The 21,842-nt window shown below is 36.2% G+C and overlaps 1 protein-coding gene across 3 annotated transcripts in view; it reads left to right on the top strand.

Moving 5' to 3' along the window:
- Positions 1-21,842, top strand: part of SLC26A7 (solute carrier family 26 member 7) — a 103,367-nt gene that overhangs the window by 23,949 nt on the left and 57,576 nt on the right. For all 3 annotated transcript variants that reach the window (XM_068933061.1, XM_009676031.2, XM_068933062.1), the window contains exons 2-3: positions 4,182-4,479; positions 19,794-19,904. In XM_068933061.1, coding sequence (XP_068789162.1) covers positions 4,290-4,479; positions 19,794-19,904 — 301 coding nt within the window. In that variant the 5' untranslated portion in view covers positions 4,182-4,289. The remainder of the gene's footprint in view (positions 1-4,181; positions 4,480-19,793; positions 19,905-21,842) is intronic.

Here is a 21,842-nt window from a genome sequence, read left to right as displayed (position 1 = left end):
AATTTGACGGAAAGATAGCCGTATTAAGTTCACAGAAATTGGTGATCAAGACTGAGGACCAGGATGGACTGAAAGTTCTTCCACCACTGAGCAAATGGTGAGGCGAGCTCAGTCAATATGTGTTCAGTTTAGCAGTGTCCAGGCAGCCAGTAAGATGCATTTAGCTTTTGACTAATGAAGCACGTTCTTTTCCTTAATAATCATAGTTCTTGAAATTTCCTGTCAGTTTATGTAAAAATTAAAACATAGGGGAAAAATATGTATTCAAAGTAAAAGCAGTTCTTATGCAAAAATCCTGTAGTTTCATGTGAAAGTTATTTTCTTACAAAGTGGGGATTAGGACTTCTATCTCAGAGACTGTCTGAAATTTTTCTAGGTGGGGGTAAGATGTTAGACTAATTCTATCTTTTGAGGCCAGAAACAGAGAACCAAGCATCCTAACTCCACATATCCACCAGTAAATGTATGAAAATTAGAGGAGCTCATGAAAATACAAACCGACCCCAACATGGTTATCCCATTTTTTCAGTGAGTATATTTTAAACCCATTTTGAAAAGTCCACCGGAATTGATTTATAATGCGATAATCTTTCCTTTTATGTGCTATCTATATTCTAAATTGTGACTTCTGGTAGTTACATTTATAGTCTGGTACATATTTGCACTACTATAATCATACTATTGTTTATTTTCCAGAAAAACTATTCATTTGAAAATAGGCTCTACTTATATAAGATCACCAAAAGACCTAATTGTGTACAATCTTACCTTACAACAGTGTGTATTTATGTATACATACACTGACTTAAACACATAAAAACGAAAGTTATTTATGTTTATTCTTTAGAGTTCCAGAAAACTGTTTTATACAGCTGCTTCAGGAAAGGATACTGACAATACCAGTGGTTCTTATGCATTGTAGTACAGCCTAAAGTGTGACAGATCTGCATAGTTTTGGGTTTATATAGGTTTACAGGCTACTGATAGACATCTGATGTGAAAATGTTTAAATGTGCATATATGGTATGGGTTTCAATTAGAACAGTGATTTGTTTTAGAAAGGTATTTTTTGACATTTCTTTTAAGATTCAGATATTGCACTACTGTATAGGGTAGTATGGATTTGCTATTAGAAGAAGCTGTACATCTGGTTCACTTAAACATTTTGATTCCTTTATCCAAAAGGTTGTAAATGATATATGGCTTAGTGTAATTGCTAACTAAAAGTGCTGTATTAGTTTCAAAGTTACAAGGAACGATGTTTTTCAAGACTAATGACAATGTTGATGAACTCCAGATTTAATGATAATACAATCTGTCTTTTGCTCCTCTTAGTAAATTTTTGAAGTAAGATTCAAGTCTGAAGACTTTGCACGCAGAGTTTTGTGTGCTTCTAACAGTGCTTATTTGCGAGGATTAGCATAAGATGTTTGCTCTCATGCATGCACACACACCCATAGACAAAATCATCCCTTGTTATTGGTGTTGGATAAACGTCTGTTGATATGACTAATCCTAACAGTTCAGATACTTATCTGGAATTGACGAAAACTGTCCAAATCCATGTACTGTGCATGTACTAAGTGGGAAAATCTCAGTCACAGTTTCTCAAACTGTTTCAGCATTTTAATACCAGAAGCTTGAAGGATAGGGAGTATGTTCCTATTTGCTTAGTGATAGTTCTTTAGTTTCATAATGCTTACTGTTTCAGAATATTCATTCCAGTGAATTGTGATTATTATTATATTTTTTAATTAGGGTTAGTCTCTTTTACATGAGTATCTGTATTTTTGTAAATACATATCTATATGTATAAATGTATTTTGGATTGTTTTTATTCAGTAAATACTATTGCAGTTAGATGTACTGAATGTTTCCCCAAAAATATGCAGCCCTTGTCAGCTGAGTAACTCTCGCTGTAGCTAGAAGGATTCCTATCCGCTTTTGATCACTTGAAACTAGGGAAAGGTCTGTGTTGTGAAACACTTGGTGGGTATAAAGACCTTGATTCATAAGTCCTTGAACTGCACTTTTAGGAGACACAATGTAGTTATTCCTCAGCATGGCTAAATGCAAAAGCTAACCTCAGGGGCAAAGTAGAGGAGTCAGTCCCTAGGGCTTTAATACGGTGAGCCAAAGTAAGATTAGCCTTGTGCATCTCTTCTGTTCTTTAAAAGGTGTGCAAGCTTAAAGGATGGGCAGGGCAAAGAGTAGGTATGCGTGAAATAGTCTTACTGGGGAATTTTGGCAGAAGTGAGGGTCTTTCTTAAGCAATCTTTTTCTGCTATTTTTTTTTCCTCTTTCCTCTTCCTTTTCTAAGTGTCACAATAGTGGACACCATTTGAATGACACTTACTAGCATTTCCCCTTGTGCTTTTCTCCCTACTGCTTTTGAATGAAAGGTTTGACTTCTAAAAAAATTCTTTTGTGTTTTCTTTTTTCTGTTTTTTTTTTTTAGTTCTTTTTAAAATGCATAAACTGAATTTTAAGGTTAAGTTTAGAGTACGTCCAGCAACCACAATGCATTATTAGTAATATTTTGATAATAATATGTACTGGAAATGTGATTGAAAGAAAGCTATCATATCACAAAACGTCAGCTAACCAAATTAGAATATTACATGTTAGAAAAAATATATCTTATGCAGTCTGAACTGATACAATTTGTGGCAGTTTAGAAAAATTCTGAATAAGAAAAATTAGACACACAATTGGACTTCAATCACAAAGATATAATATACCTTTCAAGAAAATATTCTGGTAATAGTGGAGATTAATGAAATTATGCTAAGCATTGCTTAACTACACAACATTAAACACAAAACTAAACATTTTCTAAAATTGAGACATTGTTTCAGTCACCAATTCCAGTAGTAAAAAAAATTGAGTTAGCTTTAAAAATATAAGGAGACTGAGATTAAAAAATAATGAAGTTTGATTATTTTTGTTTTGCTATTTTAATTTTAAGCCTTTTGTGTAATTCCAAGGACTAGAAAAGTTTTTATTTTAAGTGAGAATTAAGATTTTTTTTATATAATAGCATGACTCAGACCTGCTGATTTGAGCAGAATATCAAAATCATGATATACTTAAGAATGGATGATGCTTCAGTTTTGTTCATAATAGTCTAAATAATAAAATTAAAATGAATGTATATAAATTGAAATACTTTTTAAAAAGACATATTTATATTGCCTACTGTAGATTGCAGCATAGTGATTAGGGAAGCACTTCATCCAGGACGTTTTAACTTGTTTTGCCAGAAAGCCAAAAAATCATAAAGGGATGCCACGGTGTCCTTGTTCTGTAATGGATGAGGCTGTTAAATATCTTGACCTTTAATCTTCTTCCATGCTCTTATCACTTTGTATCTGAGCACCTGAAACAAGGTGCATGAATTTATTGCAAGACAAAAGTTACTTGTTGAACTGTCTTCACAGAGAGTACCTTTGCTGAACAAACTACCAAGAGTAGAAAGGAATAAAAGAATTGCGGTTGCAAGTATTGCTCGCACTTCACACGGGGAGCCGATAGCTTGCTGTTCTTTGCTGCGCTTGGAGCTTGTTAAACTTTAGCCTGAGACTGCAGCCTACAGAAAGAAACTGTATATGTTTTTCAGCAGGAATTATTGCTACCTGATGTTCAGATTTTTCTGTATAAATGAGTATTTTACTGTCATTTAGAAGACAAAACAGTAATGAAGTAAACTAAGGGTACTGTTAGGGTTACTGAGGTCTTAATGCCCTCTAAATACCACAAGAAAAGTTCTGTGCAATGCTTTCCTCATAAAAGAGCTAACGCTGTTTTTTGTGTGGTTGGCAGGGAGATGCTTGCTTAGCTGGGCACTTCCTGGTCATATTAGCATAGCCCAGCCTATATCGAACATACACCCAGTAATACCTCTTTTTGCCACTGGACTGAGGCCAAAAGCGCAAGCATTACAGTGAATATAAGATGGGAGGTTACTGGAAGGAATCAGAATCTAACATGAGACTAGACCAACTTTTTGAAAAGAGCAGAAAAAGAGCGGAAAATGTTATCTTTACTATAAACAATTCTTGCATTTCTTACAACTGTTTATATGAGTGAAACATTTAACAAGTGTTTTTATTGAATGTAGAAGAGAATAGCTGCAGAAATCTGAGTGCTTCTGTGTTTTTTTTTTTTTCCTTCCTCTATAGTCTTGGAACTGTAAAATCTAAGAAGATAACTGGAGACTGACACAGATCAGGGTAATTCTACGCTTGTGCTTTCTTCTGAAAGAGGAACTTCTTTGAAGAGTGGGAATAATGACAGGGACAAAAAGAAGAAGAAGGGCATTCTGGAGGAAGATCCATGCTGTTCGCTTTGAAGATATCAAACTGTGGTGTATAAGAAGGCTGCCCATTTTGAAATGGATGCTTATCTACAATTGGAAGGAAAATTTGATTCCTGATACAGTTTCTGGGGTGATGCTAGCCATTCAACAGGTGACCCAAGGTACAGTTAACACATCTGAGATTCATATTTAAAATCTGGTCATGTTGAATTGCTGTCTGATTTTCTTTTTTCCTTTTTTCTTTTCTTTTTCTTGTTTAATAATATCTAAAAGCTTGGATTAAAACAAAGACAATATATCTATTGCTAGATTTAATCTAAATGAAAGTAGGAGAAAAATATTAGTAGTCTTAATTCTTAGGTGTATGTAATGGATGTGTAAGTATGGATAGAAATATACTGTGTTAGTAGCTGATTTCTGTGACCTGGAACGTTAATATCTGTGCTGTCCCTTGGACGCTTTTTCAAAGACAGATTATAGAAGATAATCTGGTGTATGGTTATATACAACGTATTATCAATTAAATGACTATCCTTCCCTATGTCATATGAAAAACAAAATACACCTACAAAATAATTGCTTTATAAGAAATCCTTTTCTGCTCTAGGAGCAAACTTTGGTATTATACTGTTACCTGTGGAAACCTGGAGAGCAGCAGTAAAAATTACCAGCATTCTGTGCATAGAGGAGGCTTCTGGCAGGGCCATTATGCGCAGAGGGGTTCTGCCTGCATGCAGGCCTTGTGTATTCCAGCTTCTGTGTTGGGTTCATGTTGTATTACTTTACCTATCTCATCTCTTTTCAAATAGCAATATAAAGTAGGGGTGGAGCTAGACTCCATTTGGCAGCCTGAGAAAAAAGGGAAAAAAAAAAACCAGAAATAAATTCCCATGACCCGCAGGAGCCAAAAAGCCCCTGTAGTCTGGGCTTGTAAAGTGGTTGCTTCTGGGAAATAAATATTTTTGTCCATTTTTTATAAGTCTTTGATAATGTCACCTTCTTCAGGTAATATTTTATACTTGTCCCAGGCAAATCACAGCTTCTTATCTGCCTCAGATGGACTTTAACTCCTTCCCTTATGTAAACTCTATATGTTAACTATACTACTAGACATATTATTTATTATTTCTTTACAATTTCTCATATTAGCTATGCTTAGCTATCATTCATGTTGTTAAATTATAAATGTTCCTTTAATTGAATTACGCTGGAGCTGGAAACAACCGGTTTGTGTAAGTATTTGTGCTTTTAAAATAATTAGGAACATCTGCGTTGGCATGATTTAGCTTTAAGAACCTTAATACCGTAACACTATGAAGTATCTAATTTCATTGGTATATGCATGTACAACAACTGTAATTAAAATGCTGCTAATAACAGTATGTTGAAATCCATCAAAAATGTTAACAGCAGTTCTACATTGCTGGCAGTTTTAGCCAGGATTTTCTTGCTTGAATCTTGTACCCAGAAGTAATTTAATGTACCAGATAAATTTAAGAAGACCTACTGAAGCTAAAAAATGTTATTTTTGATTTTTTTAGATTTTTTTTATGTATTCCAAAAGGTATTTTATCTTAATTTTATTTTATGCTGCTTAAAAACAAATACCCTTTCCTCCTTCTGATTGCTTTTCCTTTCTCTCTCCTCACTTCTCAATATTTTAGAATGATTTTAGAGGTTGAAAAAGGAGGATAGTTAGATACCAAAATGTTTTATCATGCTTGTAATATTCTAACCTGAATAGAACCTATTTATTTAGACCTTGCTCACATTAGCTCTTTGCATAGTGTCATAATTCTTCCAGTTTCCAGAATCAAATTTTAGTGTTTTCAGAGAGTGTTATGCAAGAAAATAATAAGTCCAATTTGTTACATAGCATGAAGAGTAAGAGACATCAAATTTTGAGAGTTCTTGCTGTGACTATTTTCCTTCCACCCACAAAATAAAGCAAGAAGTCCTTCAATAAAATGAAAGGCAGAAATTCTAACAAAGGAAGGAGCAATTATAAACCACTGAAAACTGACATGTAGAGCACAGTGTCATTTGGTGTTGCAGCAATATGTTTAAGTAAACATCCTTCAAAGAAGGATGAGGTATATGGAAAAATCTGCAGTTGTATTAGTGTGCTAATCAGTTTTCTGAGTGATAAAAGCCCCATTCTCCAGGGTAGAGAACAATGCAATCACTCAAGAATAACTAACAAAGATCCTCCATCTCAGCTACGTTTTTCACGATTTCATCTGATATTGCCCAAGTTCAGACTATTCAGGATGGACAACTGCTCTGATTTGGTGTAGTGTTGTTCCCATTCCTAAACAATTTTAGACAATATAGTTGGCCTTTCTTTGTTAGGGAAGGGAAGTAAGGAAAGAGGGAATTCGCTGTACTTGAACCATGTGTCATAGTCAATGCAACAAAGATAATGCTACTAATTGCTCCTCTTAGAATTTTTGAAAATTGTTTCTGAAGAGTTGTGATACAGTAGCAGTTTTTGTAGTCTGCTTTATGGGGTGGGTGGGTGGGAAGAGCAGATTAAGCTAAAGAAGAGCAATCAGGGTACGCAGATAATGTTGGCTCTGACATATATAAAAGTATCCTTTATAAAAGTATGGGCTAGTTCAGAATAGCTGTTCTTAATGTCAGCTTTTAATTTGAATTAATTTTTTAAGAGCTACTACCATTAATTTTCTGATTTTCAGTGTCCAAATTATTGATCTCTCACATGACTTATGCCTTCAAACTCTAAGATACCCAAGCTAGGTTCTTGAAAATGGAATGGCTTGAGCTCATACATCACTTACTTTAGGATTAAATACCTTCTTCCCTCACTGCACACTTGAATGAGAATCTATGCCCTGCGGTGCCAGAGTCTAGGAATGGTGTACAAGAAGCGTGTGCTACCTGAATATTTAATTGTCTCTACTTTTGCGTGCAATGTGGAAGAAATGGATCTTTAGAAGGTAAAGTTACCTTGCCTTCAAGGTAACACCTATGCCTTAGTGCCTAAGGTGTTATCCTATGCTTAGTCTATGACAATATTATCCAATTAAAAAAAATATATAAAAGAATCCATAAGAAATTATATAATAATGTCTACAGAGCGTGAATCTTTTGAAGCTGCCCTTCAGATGTTCAGAAGCGTGTTTAGAACATGCCCAAGTCATATTTGATGATTCAGAGGGAATTCATAGATTAGTAGTATTCAGTATAAATAAAGATCCAGTACTGGGGTGGGGGAGAGGGGATACAGGAGGGCAGGGAGATGAGGAGGAAAAGCTTGGGGCTAGTGTGATATGTGATGTCATTTGTGATGAAAGAGGGCTCAACTCGGGGTCATTGCTGAAACCAATCTGTCGTTCTCAGTGCTTTCTCCAAGTATTCTTATAGTTTCTTCATTGTCCTCTTCTTTGGATAATAGCTAAAAATGCTGCTGCTGAACATGTCTGTCCTATTTGCATATGGAAACAATATTTGTACTGTCTTTGTGTGTCCTCTACTTTTAGATTCCTTTTGCTAATTTCCACAAAATTTTGACAGAGAAATAGAGGCATCAAAGATAATTATGCTTCTAAAAGTTATATATGAAAATAGCCAGTGGAAACAAACCCTATGAATTCTAAAAAGCTTGTAATAGAAACTCTTAGCTTGTTAGGCATTAGACAATCTACATAGCAAGAAAGCCCTTACAAATGCCCTGATTGCTGGAAAGCTTTAGTTGGAGCTTACACAATCTCAGACAGCAAAGACAGTCAGCCCTGAGTCAAAATCAATAAGAGAAACTAGGCTTCATTAGTTTCAACTCACAAAACTATCATTTAATAGTACAAATCTCAACACCTCATATTTCAAACATAGAATCATTACTCTTATATGTAGCTAAGGCTGAAAAATAACCTTAGAATCTAAAAGGAACTTTGTCACCTGCTCTCTTGAAGTTGGCTATATATTTTCACAGACAGTTAAGAAAATTGAGCTTCTGTGTTTTGATAGTCACTACTTAATATTTATCAAAAATCTGGTTTTTAGAAACTAGAGCAATGTCCTCTACAATCAACAAATAAATGCGTCCTTCACTTGCTTCTCTAACTTATACTTTCTTCCTTTCTCCTCTTATCTTTATAACTCATTAAATACCCCACTAAGAGTCACCATATGAAGATATTTCTTTCAGTTTCATTCCTCACCTATACACACAAATTCAACTACAGTGTCCTTATAAATGACTGACGAGTTCATAATCTGTTTTTTTTATTTTCAAACTGAAATTGTGTTAATTAATAAAATAAAGGTTCTGCAGGGTAGGTAACTAGATGTCAGCAACCCACTCTCACATTCTTTGCTAATCAGTGGAGATCTGTTTGATACAGTTAATGAAATTTATGATGTGAGTCATCTGACAAAATGTAGGTGTCTACTTTGCCAAGGCTAATTGATTATATTGACAAGATTTCCATTGAGTGTTATAGGAGACTTGTGCAGATGTGGACACTGATGTGGTAGACATTGAAATTCAGGTGTAATGTTTCCTACACAGCGTACTGTGGCATTGCGGGTAATCAGCAGCTCATGTTTAACACAATTAAAAGCAAGTCTTAAGGGTTTCCTTTCTGTAGCTTGTCCACTGAGCTACCACAATAATACCAGGATTCTGTTTGTGGCTCAGTCTTGTGACCCGGACAACAACATCTGCTTAGAAGAAATGCAGACTTTTATCAAGCTATGTTTAAATTTTTCTGAATTTTCTTTGTATGGCAATATTAAGATGCATTAAGATGTAATCTTTCCATGTCACTAAATCTCATAAAGTTGTCATCCTATTTTTTCTCTATTTTTCAGAGTGCAGCTGCTCAACTCATTTTAGCAGTCTATGGTAACTCTTTATTGCTCTAAGCAAATTACTTGTCTTTACTTCTAAGGCCTTTTGTAGCTGGTCTTCCCTGGCATCATTTATTTATTGTCGAGGTATAGATCAATTTCTCATTAATCTATTTTGCTAGCCTTCTTCATCCAATCTTATCTTTTCAACCAAATACTGTTGTGCCTTCTGTCAGGATTTGAATTAAGCCATGAATGTTGGCTGGTAAATCATATACTCATCTCAGTATTTGATTTTGGATTATTATTTAGAATAAGTGGGTTTTTCTTGGGGGGAGGGGAGCTGCGATGGAGGGCAGAACTACGCTCACTGTCCACAGAGACAGCATCTACAAACCGTGTAGGTAACGCTTCAACCTATAAACTTCTCTGACTCTCGTGGACTGCAAGAAAAGGAAATCTGAGTTTGTATGAGAAAGGCTGTGCAAATTTACCTTCTATTGTGCAGTTAAATTCACCACCAGAGAATTTATGTCTAAAGTTAATCTGTTTGAATATGTGCATTAGTGTACATAACTTATTTAGATTCCTCAGTTCTCTTTACAGTTAGGGAACACAAATACCTCTGAAGTATAAATGAGAGTACTTTGAGTAGGATATTATCTAATGTTAAGTGTTCTGAATTAACACCTGAAATTGCCGTACTCTTTCTGGATGTAGTCTCCCAATATAAGAACTTAAACATAAACCCTTCCTCCCAAGCTTCTTGCAAGATCTTGCTTGAGGTTTTGATAATTATAATCCTCTTCTGCAAGCTCTTGATGATCAGAGTGATTCCTGCTTAGACATATATATGATTTAATTTCTCTTCTGACATTCACCAGGTGATGGTAATACTTGCATGTCCCACTTTTCGTTAGAGGATCTTGGAGCTCTTTATGCTGTCTAGTAAGAGCAAAGTATTGACTCCCCTGTGTGGGGAGCAAAATTAGAAACACAGAAGTGCTTCTGCTTGAAACACAGAAATTACTCACACAAGACTGCATAGAAAGTTTATGGTGCAGACAATACAAGTTTCTTCAACTAATAAGATGAACATCCAAAGTCACAACTAAGTAAGACCTTTTTAAAAAAAAAAAAAATCAAAAGCTTCCTCAGCCTTAGGAAAAGAGAGAACAAAGCAAAAACATGGTACTTACTGCATTAAGGATTTGATCAATATCGAAGATAATAGTCCTGTAGCCTCAATACAAATTTAGTACTTTGTCTCAGTTTTCTTGAAGGATGATGACTTTGTCCATGTGGGAAATGGGCAAGGGCATGGAACTGAGATGGTAATACACCACAGAAAGTTAAATTCACTCAGATCAAGGGCTGAGATGGGTAGTCTTTATCTCTGAACTCTGGAAGAATAGGTAAATGACAGCACAGATCCAGTAACAAGTACTTTAATGATTCTGTCAAGTTTGGAATAATATTTTATGACTGAATCATAGTGGGTGCGGTGTCACATCCAAGTTACAATCCTGCTTTGCACAAAAGATAACAGACTAAAAGCAAGCAGTAGAGGCATATTTCTCTTTAGTGATAATGACAAAATACTTGCACGTGTAGCAGCAGTAAAGGATACTAGAGTGAATGATTCTGCATAACTACTTCTGAAGTGAGGCTCCAGCACAGCTAGTGGGTTTTGTTTCAGACTTACATATGCGATCTAAGTTGTAGCACATGAACAGTTGTAGAACATGAACAATTTTTATAAAGTAGCATAAATAAGTTCAGGCTTAAAACTGGAAGTTCTAAAAGTATTCCATTAAAATATTGAGATAAAAAAGTGTATTTCCTTATCACATAATTCCATTCATAAATGGGCTAAATTATATGTTTGCTGTCGTAACAGGGATAGAACTCAGTACAAAACGAGGGTCCTTCACAAGTTTATGTTCCCCTTCCATATCTTCTGCTGCTCAAAAAACTGGAAAGTTTTAAACTGAGATATTTATATCTATAGATTATGGTAAGTGATTCTCTTTCAAAGAAAAATACCGTCACTGTATTTCCGGATTCAGTCTTTATCTTGATAAGGTCCTGATGTTTGTCTGGATTCGTAAGTATTATTTTCTGAAATAGACACCTGCCCATGTGCTATATTGCACTGCACTCAAAAGATCTCTATTTGGAAGCATATAAAATTTGGACTTCCAAGTCAATCAGATTTGGGACTATGGCAGCATTCAGTGATTAAAAAAAATTACTTTTTTGTAGTCAACTAGCACATGGATATATATTTTATATAGAATTTATATGTAACATTATACATTTGCTGGCTTTTCTGTGACCTATCATGAGCAAGAAACGCTGTGGCTCAAACAGGTTTTGCTGGGGGTTTTTGGGGAGTGGTTGGGGAGCCCTTGAGACATGTGTTCTCTAAAAGTAAAATATGTAGTTGGCATCTGATGAAATCAGTATTGTTATTCCTGCCAACTTCTTCTTTCGTTCTGCAGGACCTATAATAACTCACTGAGGACTGGTGTGTTTTGTGTAATGTTTTAATTAAAGTTAATTTAATCTTGAGCTGGATTTATTGCTGAACGACTAATTCCTTAACACTGACTGGAGACCTTGCCATTAAAAAAAATGGACTTTGCTGGCTTCATGCATTCCAGAACTGGTGCCCAGTGTTTTGGAAGGCATGATGCCAAAAAAAAATTTTGTTTAAAGCTTTTCATGGAGGAAACCCAGCTGTGTCTTCTCAAGGGTGATGATTACCTGTTTTTTTCTTTCCTTTTTTTTTTTTTTTTTTTTTTAGGTTCTGACCATAAATGTAGACATAAATATACTTTGAGCAGACTAACTGGAGCTAATAATTTTATTAAGGAGTAGGTCTGTCTTGTAAATATATACTTGACATACAAATAGTATGTGTAGATGAAATTGAATAAGCGGTTTTGAAAACAGAGGCAGAAGAATCTCCTAGAGAATGCATGTAGTAGTATCCATGCAGTTCATAAATGGAAGAAAGTGGAAAGTGGAAGAAAGTCTCCAGCTGAACTCTGTTATGGCTCTCCTGTACAAAGAATAATGATGGAAGCCAGTCATGAAATGTAACATGTTAGTAAGTAAATGCAGGCCAAATTTTCATATTTATGCAACTTTTCAGCAGAGGACTAAGGAAGTGATGTTGTTGTGCACGCACAATTTGAACTCTAATGACTGTGAAAATTCTTCTGAGTCACACATGGGCTAATATAGAGCTCTCTGATAGACTGACAGAAATGTGAATTCAGCATTCAGTCTGAATGACCACCGAATCCTCTGGATGTTAATGCAAAAGTACATTTCTCTTAGTATGAGCAGATAAGCTCTGCAGATCTTACATCCATATGCCTGGATGGTGGCTGAGCACCATGGACAGAAACCGTCTGCCCACAAACACAGGATATTTTGATGCAGAAGAAGAAACTACTTCACCTATAATCTTCGAGGTGAGAGAGGTGGAGAAAACTGTTAGTGCTGAGATCCTTGATCACCAATTTGCCAAACAGATGTCTTTTTCATGGGCTTCATAAAGTCCATTTCATCTTAGTTTAAGGCTATCATCAGTCATTTTTGGTCTTCATTTCTCCACTGTTGATGCTCCTGATAATTGCCTACTTAATAGAAAACCTCTTATAGGTTTGGTTCCCTGTGTGTTCTTATTGAACAGGCAAGTGTCCCTATACCACTCTTTCAAAATACTTTCATTTTGCTTTGGAGATACCCAGAAGCTTCAGGTACTATGGCTGACAAGTGTATAATAGTTTATAGAGATTTCTCTGTATAATAGCTTGAAAAGTCTCTGTGGTATTCAGATATCATGTCCAATTCACCCTGCAGATGTCTAAACATTTCATCTCAGGTAGTCAACAGTCATTATTTTTTTTCCAGGAGCTCCAGGAAAAGAAAAGAAAATACTAGTTTTTTTCTTCTCCGTGTTTCTTTGTGTATCCAAGCTTTTATGTACATAAAGGTCAACCTATCTTGTATAGAAATAGGGTTCTCACAGTTCACTTGTTTCTACTACCGTAATACTTAGGTGTCCTTTCTTTTGAACAGCAAGATATAACTATCAGTATCTGGAGTCTGCAAAGTGGCAAAGTTGAACAATGTTTTATCAAACACATCTTGGACTTAATTCTCAGGTGGCACATTGGGAGAGCAGTATTTCAGATCCTGTATGACTAATACAGCTGAGATGCTTAATTCTCACCAGAATGAAAGTGATAGTTACTTATGAAGGAGATGCATTGAGCCATCCTTCAAAAAAGAGAGACTGGATGCTAATTCAACACTATGTGATCTCTAAAGACTTCTGGTAGGTGTGGATTGCAAGATCTGTCCTCCTATCCTGCTTTTAAATTCTTCATTTGCTGCCAGTTTTGGAGGACAGAGGAACTAAGAAATGATTGTAAACTCTTTGCACCAGTCTTTAGATAAACTAGGGAGAAGGTACAATCCACATCTGTAGCTGCAGCAAACAGTGATCTTGCATGCATGAGATGCATGTGTGCACCATTTAGGAAATCCATACTGAGCTTTGCAGTTTTTGGAGGCAAATGATATTGTTTCCAAGGGATCATAGCTTTTAACCAGACAGCGTCAAATAATCTTTCAAAACTGTGGGTAGATATTTAAAAAAATTTAGGGAATATAATACTAAAAAATATTTTCTGTTTTTCTTTTTTTTTAAATAAAATGCAAATTACTTTTAGGGGGATCCATATTTGCCCCACTTTATCTCAATGCTGATATTAGCTTCTGGAGAAGCAAGTGGTAAGACTGATCAAGTTGAATTTGACTATGCTAAACACAAGAAAATAAAAACTAAAGAACACCTTGAAAATCATTGGGAAAGGGTAACCCCAGGGTTAGAAATTAAAGTCTGTGATATGAATTGTTGAGTGTCTGATTTGTTGGTTCCCCAGGAGGTATTGATAGGAGACTCAGTTATCATTCTTGCTCACGTTTGTTATATCATATTAAGTTTGTAGTAATTTTACATTTCAGGGCATCTCTCAGGCTCCTGCCTAGCTGACAGAAAATATTTTTCTTGTAACATAACTGAGCTTAGGGAGCAAAGGCAAAAATTTGTCTTTTCCTGAAGTATGAGAGATTGACCAGAACTACAGATAGCGTTTTGAGTGTGATGGAATGCAATAGTGTTGACTTGGGTTCCCTAAACTTGGGGTTTGACCATCTTTAGTATCGTCACGTTAAAAATGAAAGGGAGATCATCTTCATATAGCTCAAGTTCCTGATAAAGTTATTTGAATATATATAAATATAGGAAAACCTATCAAATTTATAGCTTTTCACTGCAAAAAGGTAACGATCACAAATGTCAAATTCGTCAAATTAATTGTAGACTTATCAATTTCCTGCTTCTTAAAAAAAATTTCTGATGTGTATATCATATTTCCAAAAGGCGTGGTATAGCTTTCCTCTGAGCATACCTATGTATCAGGAGCGTATTTCTGGATGCAGAAAGATGTTATATTCTGATGATCCATAGCTCTTTCTATGGAAAATTTTTTTCATGGCTGTAATTGTGGTTTTGTCACTAGCACAATTAGCAGAAACTATCAAATTAACGTGCTGAGAGACCTTTTTCCTGTGACAGAACATGGCCTTGTTTCTATTTGCGTCAAGTGTGTTACTTAGTAGTTATCTGCATTTATCATCTACTTGCAGCGGTGCCACACGTCTCCTGCTTGTTCAGTGCGGCATGCCAGTTGATTGTTATGCGTCCAGTGCTAGCCAGAGAACATAGTTTTCAATGAAACTGTCACACAATGTTATCTTATCATACGAGTTAGTTAAAACAAAGTACTTCAATATTAATGCACTGTATGTGAGCTTATTGTTCATTCTTTGTTTGCATTTCTTTCAGTGGAATTTATTTTCTTATTGGAAAACCTTAATGTCACTGCCATCAAGGGTTTTCTGTGTTACCAGTGCAGATTACCTGGGATCTTTATTTTATGATCTATTTCTTTTGACTATTATTACTGTCCGGCGGGGAAAAATTATAATATTTTTCCTATCATTTGACTAGTTCTTGAGCATCTGGAATGCATTGTGGCAAAGTTGAATATAAAAATTAATGAAGTGAGCTGAAATAAACTACTGGTTATTTCTTAATAAAGTATTGGAAATTTTAAAAATACTATATGTCTAATCAGAAAGAGTGAAATCTTTGCTAATTCTGTTTTATAATGCCCCTCTGCTCTTAGGCACAATCGACATACTTCAGTAATAGGAACAAAATGCCAGCAAACAGAGCCAGGACTAGAATCAAAGCCTGGTAATTTTAGCTCTGTCCTGACTGCTGCTACCTCATCATGAAAAGAATGAAACCCCACTTCTAGAAACTTAATGGACACAAAAGGACTAGATGTGAAAGAAAACCATCAAGGGCTAGATTTATGTTTAGATTATCTGCCTATAAACCATGCATATTTCTCAGTGGGTAAAGCAAAATTCTTTTATGGCTTCTGAGGCATTGCTGGACAGGGTAGTCCCTTCTACACAGTCCTGCAGGACTCATGACAGATTTCTGTGAGCCATTTCCCATGGCCAGAAGGCTTCACGTTGTGGCTCTCTGTTCCTCTCAGCCCTGTGTAGAAAGCTGAATGGAGATGTTAACACAGTTTCTGTTTTCCCGGTGTGCGTGATCTAGGGCTGCGCTGAGCTTCTTGTGCTCTAGCCGTAACTTGTGCAGTTTATGCTGGATCAAATGCAGTCTGGCCATAATTGTCAAATGTTTCAGATTCAGAATGTCCTAGAAAACGTAAAAACAAAGGAAACACATATAGAGGGGTTAGAATCAACTTTTACAGCCATATGGTTACAGAATATTTTGCGGTAGCTAAACCCTTGTTTTCCTTGTAAATGCTGAGATGAAAGAACAATGTATACTTGTTTAAATCCTGTATTAATTGGAAGTTTTGAATAGTAAAAGAGCTAGCGGCCCCTCTTCTGGAAATATTTTAGCTTAGCCTGAGGTACATTACTGTGCCCCTCCAGTTTTGTTCTGTACAACTTCTAAGCTAAGCTCTGCTTGCACTGAGCGATAAAGTCACTTAGGCTGGAAACCTATTAAAAGTGAAATGTGTTGAATTTATATGAAAACTTTCAGGCCCCAAATTAACATGATTTAAGTGAAAACTTAAAATTTATATAAATATCATCTGATTTTAGCAAAATGGACTTGATATTTTGAAACATATCTTTCAAAGTTGTTAACTTTTTCTGATGAGGACAGAGTTTTTGTGCCTTCCTTTTAATAACTGAGGGAGGAGTCCAAACACTAAAATAAAAAAAATTGCAAGGGACAGAACATACAAAAATACTAGCTGAGATGAGTTTTGTAAGTATTGCATATCAGTTCTGTAGTAAATGAATAGGAATTTCACACACTACAGGGAATGAATTCTGTTTTATTTTCAGACAAAAATATCCTATATTTGTAATTCTCTAGTTTAGTGTTAGAGAATTCATTCCATGTAATGACTGAGTATTTTAAACTTACAATACTTTGCAGGTCATTTTAGCCAAAATGCCAGACATCTTCCCAACATTGCTTGTAAAATATATACCTGGCTGAGCATTCAGTAATGAATATAGTATATTTCCCTTAGGCTCCTCTACATAAAAAACTCACTCCATTTCAATCATATTGTTATAGTTAAAATGTGACTGGAGTTACTAGTTTTGCTGGTTCCTTTTCTTTTTGGAGAAGAAAAGGAATTAGCCTTGCATTAATCCTCTTTTGCAAGGCTAGAACGCTTATCTCTGTGAGTGATATTCTACTAGGTAGTTAATTATAAAGTTTTTATTTGTTTTTGGTTTTATTGCTAAGACTGATAATAGATAATAATACTTGTAGAACTTTTAGTGCTGAGCAGGCCTTAAAAATCTCGTTCTCCTTTTCTCCTCTCTCTCTCTCTCTCTCTCTCTCTTTTTTTCTTCCCATACTCTTTTTTGCCTGGGTAGAGCCATGCAGCTGCTGTCCTCAGCTGTTTCTGTTCTCCTCAGGCACACCCTCTTCTGTTGCTCTTGGGTCAGAATCCTCCTTTATATCTGTTGATTGTGTGAACATGGAGGTGAAACTATAATTTCATTTCAACAGATCTTCCTGGCTTATGATAACAATATGCTAAAAAGGAGAAAAAAGCAGAATCGATGATCAATAAATGCATAATCTTTAATTTTCAGTAAATATGTTAATTTAAAAGGTAAAAGAGCAGTGAAGACTGTTTTTGTTAAAAAAAATCAAAATTTTAAGACAAACTTTTGAAAATCCACTAGTACTTAAAAAAAGTTTATTTCTACTGTACCGTCTCTCACTGACTGTATTTGGGAGTGTCATCAAATCAGTTCTCTCATGGATATGGCAACACAAGCACCTTCTTCCTATGAGCTCCACTATAATTTTTAAGTAACAGGAGAAAAAAGCATAGCAATGAAATGTGTTCTCCAAGCAAAGGGAGACTGTTTTTTTGGAAGTTTATGATATCAGACACTAGACAGCTGGAATACAGTCAACTTCTTGAGCTGCTGGCAGTCATGATATAAGGAAAAGGGAAACAAAGAAACTCAGCCTCACTTATTCCAAGAAGCCAAGGCTTTCTAGCCTTAGCCCTTCTCATAGATAGCACTAAATACAATGCAATTTATTATCAAGTATATTTGCAGTTCACTTGGTTAACATGCATTTAATTGCTAGCAAGACACTTCTGATCAATTTCTGGGAAGGTGAGTACTTTTCACCCTGTAAATGTCTGTATCAACAACTGTTTGCTACCACAACATGCTGACAGGTGTTTTTTGTGTATTTGTTCTTCATGTAAGTCATAACTGATAGAAATAATCAGAAAATGCTACTCAGCATATGAGACAGCTATAATCAGTTGCTGCAGTCATTAAGTTCTACTTCACGGAGTCCAGAGTAAATGAAGCTGATCGGTGTAAGGTTTATGCTCAGAAGAATCTTCACTGGGATGTTTTTTAAGAACAGATGAACTGTTTGACCTTGTCTACTTCACAGACAACTTGAGGCTTATGGCTTTTGACATATTTCCTTGCCCTACCACATGCTCTTTGTCACAGTTTCAGACCTGCATTCAGGAAGGGAGCTCTTGAACCAAAATGTTCTTCATTGCCACTGAAAACCTAAAAGAAAAGAAATTGTTTGCCACTCTCCTTGTCATTAAAACCGCATACACCAGTGCTTCAAAAAATAAATGCTTTCTGGAGCAGTCAAGAAAGTTTAGTAGGAACACCTAATTTTCTTGAGGGATTTCAAATGTAAATTTGCAGGTCAATCAGCCTAACAGATCTGAATCACCTCCTTCTCGCAGAATGTATGTGATCATTCTTCCAGTATACATGCATACATGCTACCTTAGATTGGTTACTCAGTTTGGAGATGGACTTCAGAAAGGCACCTTGTGTGTTACACAAACCTTCCCTACTGCAGGACAAGGTACAAGGTGTTCACCAAGATTTGTGCAGCAACCCTGCCAGGCAATTTCCCCTAGTCTTCATTTCCAGGAGGACAAAAAGACACAGAGTCCTCATGTCACATCACCAAAAGTAGCTATGTTACAGGGATAGCCTGCCTGGTCATGGAGACCTCACTGAGCAACGAATGAAGAGAATTTCCAGTGCAGGCTACTGCTCTGAGAGGATTCTAGTTCTTCCTGTTGACTCTTCCAAGAAGTCTATGCAGAGTTGTTTCCTAACTTAGGTATCAAAAGCCACCAAAGATGTTCCTTTGCAGGAGTATCTCTGTTAAAAAATGATTTCTTGTTATATTCAGAGACTTTCTAAGAGAAATGAGGACACTGTCCTCTATATCTATGCAACTAAGTAAATCTATAAAGTTAAATCCTTTACCAGACCATTCATTCCCCATCTCAGTATAAAATTCAAATACTTTCTATATTTCAACAGAAAGAAATATGAAAGAAATGAAAGAAATATTAAGAAAATTTAATGAAAGAAATATTTATATCTGCATGATTAAAAAGATCCAGGCACATGAAGACAATGAACTCTAAATTTTTGTTGTTGTTGTTTAAGAAATTTGAGAAAAGCAGTCTGAATGGGCTCCATCCAAACTAAAATTATAGTTTTTGAACTGTTCATAAGAAATAACACCTGGTCTCCTAGAGCTCTGGCAGAAGCAAAATTCTATAACTTGTTTCAGTTATTACTAATATTGTTAAACCAGTGTCTATCAGTGAGAAATGGAACGTTGCTGACTTCTCTGCTGAGACTTGTCTATTTAAAAAGGTTTGGAACCACTGGTAGAGACAGCCTGGAAACATAGTAGCTGATGTCATAGATCCTGTCTGTGATCTGTTAATTTCTGTGACTGACCAAGACCAGAAACTCGGAAGTGTAGCTGAGATGTGAGGTTTTTGGTGACAGACAATGTATGAAAATCGTCCATAGTTCTTCCTGATTCTCACTGTCTAGTAGCTGGCTTATGCTCTAGATTTTTATAGGTTTTTACTTGCTTTTAATAAAATTAGACCTTTCCTCATGAACAACAACTGAATGCAGTTTTATTTAATCTTCATGCAAGGAACTAATTCCACTTAACTTTCTATAGGACTGGCCTTTGCTGTTCTGTCTTCAGTTCATCCAGTTTTTGGTTTATATGGCTCTTTCTTTCCTGTCATTATTTATGCCATATTTGGAATGGGACGCCATGTTGCAACAGGTAAGGGTCTGTCTGCTAAAATATTTCGAGAAATAAGGAATTGGAAGGCAAAATTTTTTCAAGTTTTAAAATTAATTGAAGGAAAATTATCTAAGACTAAACAGAAATAAGGATTTTGTGCTTCTTTTTACACCTTTTTTTTTTCCAGTTTAAGAGAAATACTTTAAAGAACCTCATTAAGGATACTGGAGTTGCTCCTGCTACTGTAATTTAGTATTGCATTGGCACTTCCTTTTTAAAAAGTAGTTTATTAAGGGCTTTTGTAGTTTTACTCTACTTTACAAATCTGCCGCAGGCTAAGACTTTAACAAAGGGCTCAGCCAACAAGATATTTGCAAATAGGAATGAAAAAGGCTCAAGTGCTTCCTAAAACACAGAAAGCATGCATCACTTTTCACTTGACTAAGACACAAACCAGCATTTCTCACAAAAAACCTTTCTATGCCTATTACCTGCTATTGTATTAAAGCTAGAAATTCTCCTAATGAGCTGCATCAATATTATTCAATACAACTGCCTTTCCATTCACAGTGTAATAGATAGACAGCAAAAGGTGTTTCACTGGCTACTGTGCTAGTAGTTCTGAGGTACTTACCTTCAGCAGAGCTGATAGCAGCAGTAAGAGCAGAATGAATAGGTAAGTGAACGCTCTGCTTCTGACTCCAAAGAACCCCTCTAGCTGCAGATGGCAGTTGGAAATAATATTCATGACTGAAACACAAATCCTTTACTGGGTAAAAGTGGGTCACTTAGTGACCTCTGAACTTTGGAGGATGAATGAGACAGGCCTAGTAGTAAACCACAGCAGAACTGGGTAAAGGGACACAGCCTTTCTAATCATCAGCAGATTTATGTAGTGGGGAGGTATGTTTCCCTTGGAGAAGGAAAAAAGCTTATGAAATGAGGAAAGGCAATTCTGGGAAATCACACAAAATGAACTCTTTCGAATCAAATTGCTAGCCAAATACTTTGAGTAACTTTTTTGTTTAAACATATGTTAATGTCAAAATGCATGCTTAATAATATTGTTAACAGCCTAGTAGGAGCCACTTCATATGGTCTATTGAGAAACCGGGCCGTTTCCCAGAGTTCATAAATTTGTACCTCATGATCTGAACTTCTGGCCTGGTCCACAGTAAGAAAAAAGTAGATGAATTCCCACTTTTTGACTCCATGATGTCAGATAAATGCAACTAGCTCTCCTCTGAAGTGCTGGATGGCTGCCCATATCTGTACTAACAAATAGATGGTAAAAAGCTGTGGAAAGAAGGGTTTAACTCTATGTACCTCCAGTGCTTCTGTGTTGTCCACGTGAACAAGATGTTGTCTTGTGCTGATGCTGACAGGCTGCATATGGGATGCAGAGGGTATGTGGGTAGCCCCAGGACATGGTAGCGTGACATTGAGAAGCTGATCATGTCCATCTGCACGAAGATGCAGAGCAGAGGATGCATGGTGGAGGCCTTGTGCTGTGTTAAGTTCGAGTTCCCCGGGCATCAGAAGATCCACATCTCCATTACACAGAGTTCAATATGGACAAGTTTGAGGAGGTGGTAGCCCAGAAGTAACATACCTCTCACAGCAACCCAGCTGAGTATATGCCCAGACACAGTCCTGGACAAGAAGCATGTGCTTCATGTTACCTGATCCTCCCTGTAGTATCCCATATTCCTCCCAGCTCAGACATGCTCAAGGGGCTCTAGGTGACCCTGCTTGAGCAGGTGGAGTTGGACTAGATGGTCTTTAAAGGTCCTTTCCAACCTCAACCACTCTGTGATTGTGTGGAGCAGGGCCTGGATCAGAAAGCATTAATAAAACTCCTTTGACCTCTTAGAAATATCTACCCATCAATTTATCAGTCTCTATGCATAGCCCAACCCCTGTGCAATGTCTGGTAAACCAGATCTGAATTATGTCAGTCTCCCTGGGTCTTGAGAC

This window comes from Struthio camelus, chromosome 2, assembly GCF_040807025.1.
Source record: "Struthio camelus isolate bStrCam1 chromosome 2, bStrCam1.hap1, whole genome shotgun sequence".
Classification (NCBI taxonomy): Eukaryota; Metazoa; Chordata; class Aves; order Struthioniformes; family Struthionidae; genus Struthio; species Struthio camelus.
Note: the sequence above shows the minus strand (reverse complement) of the source record. Positions and strands in the feature narration are given on the sequence as shown.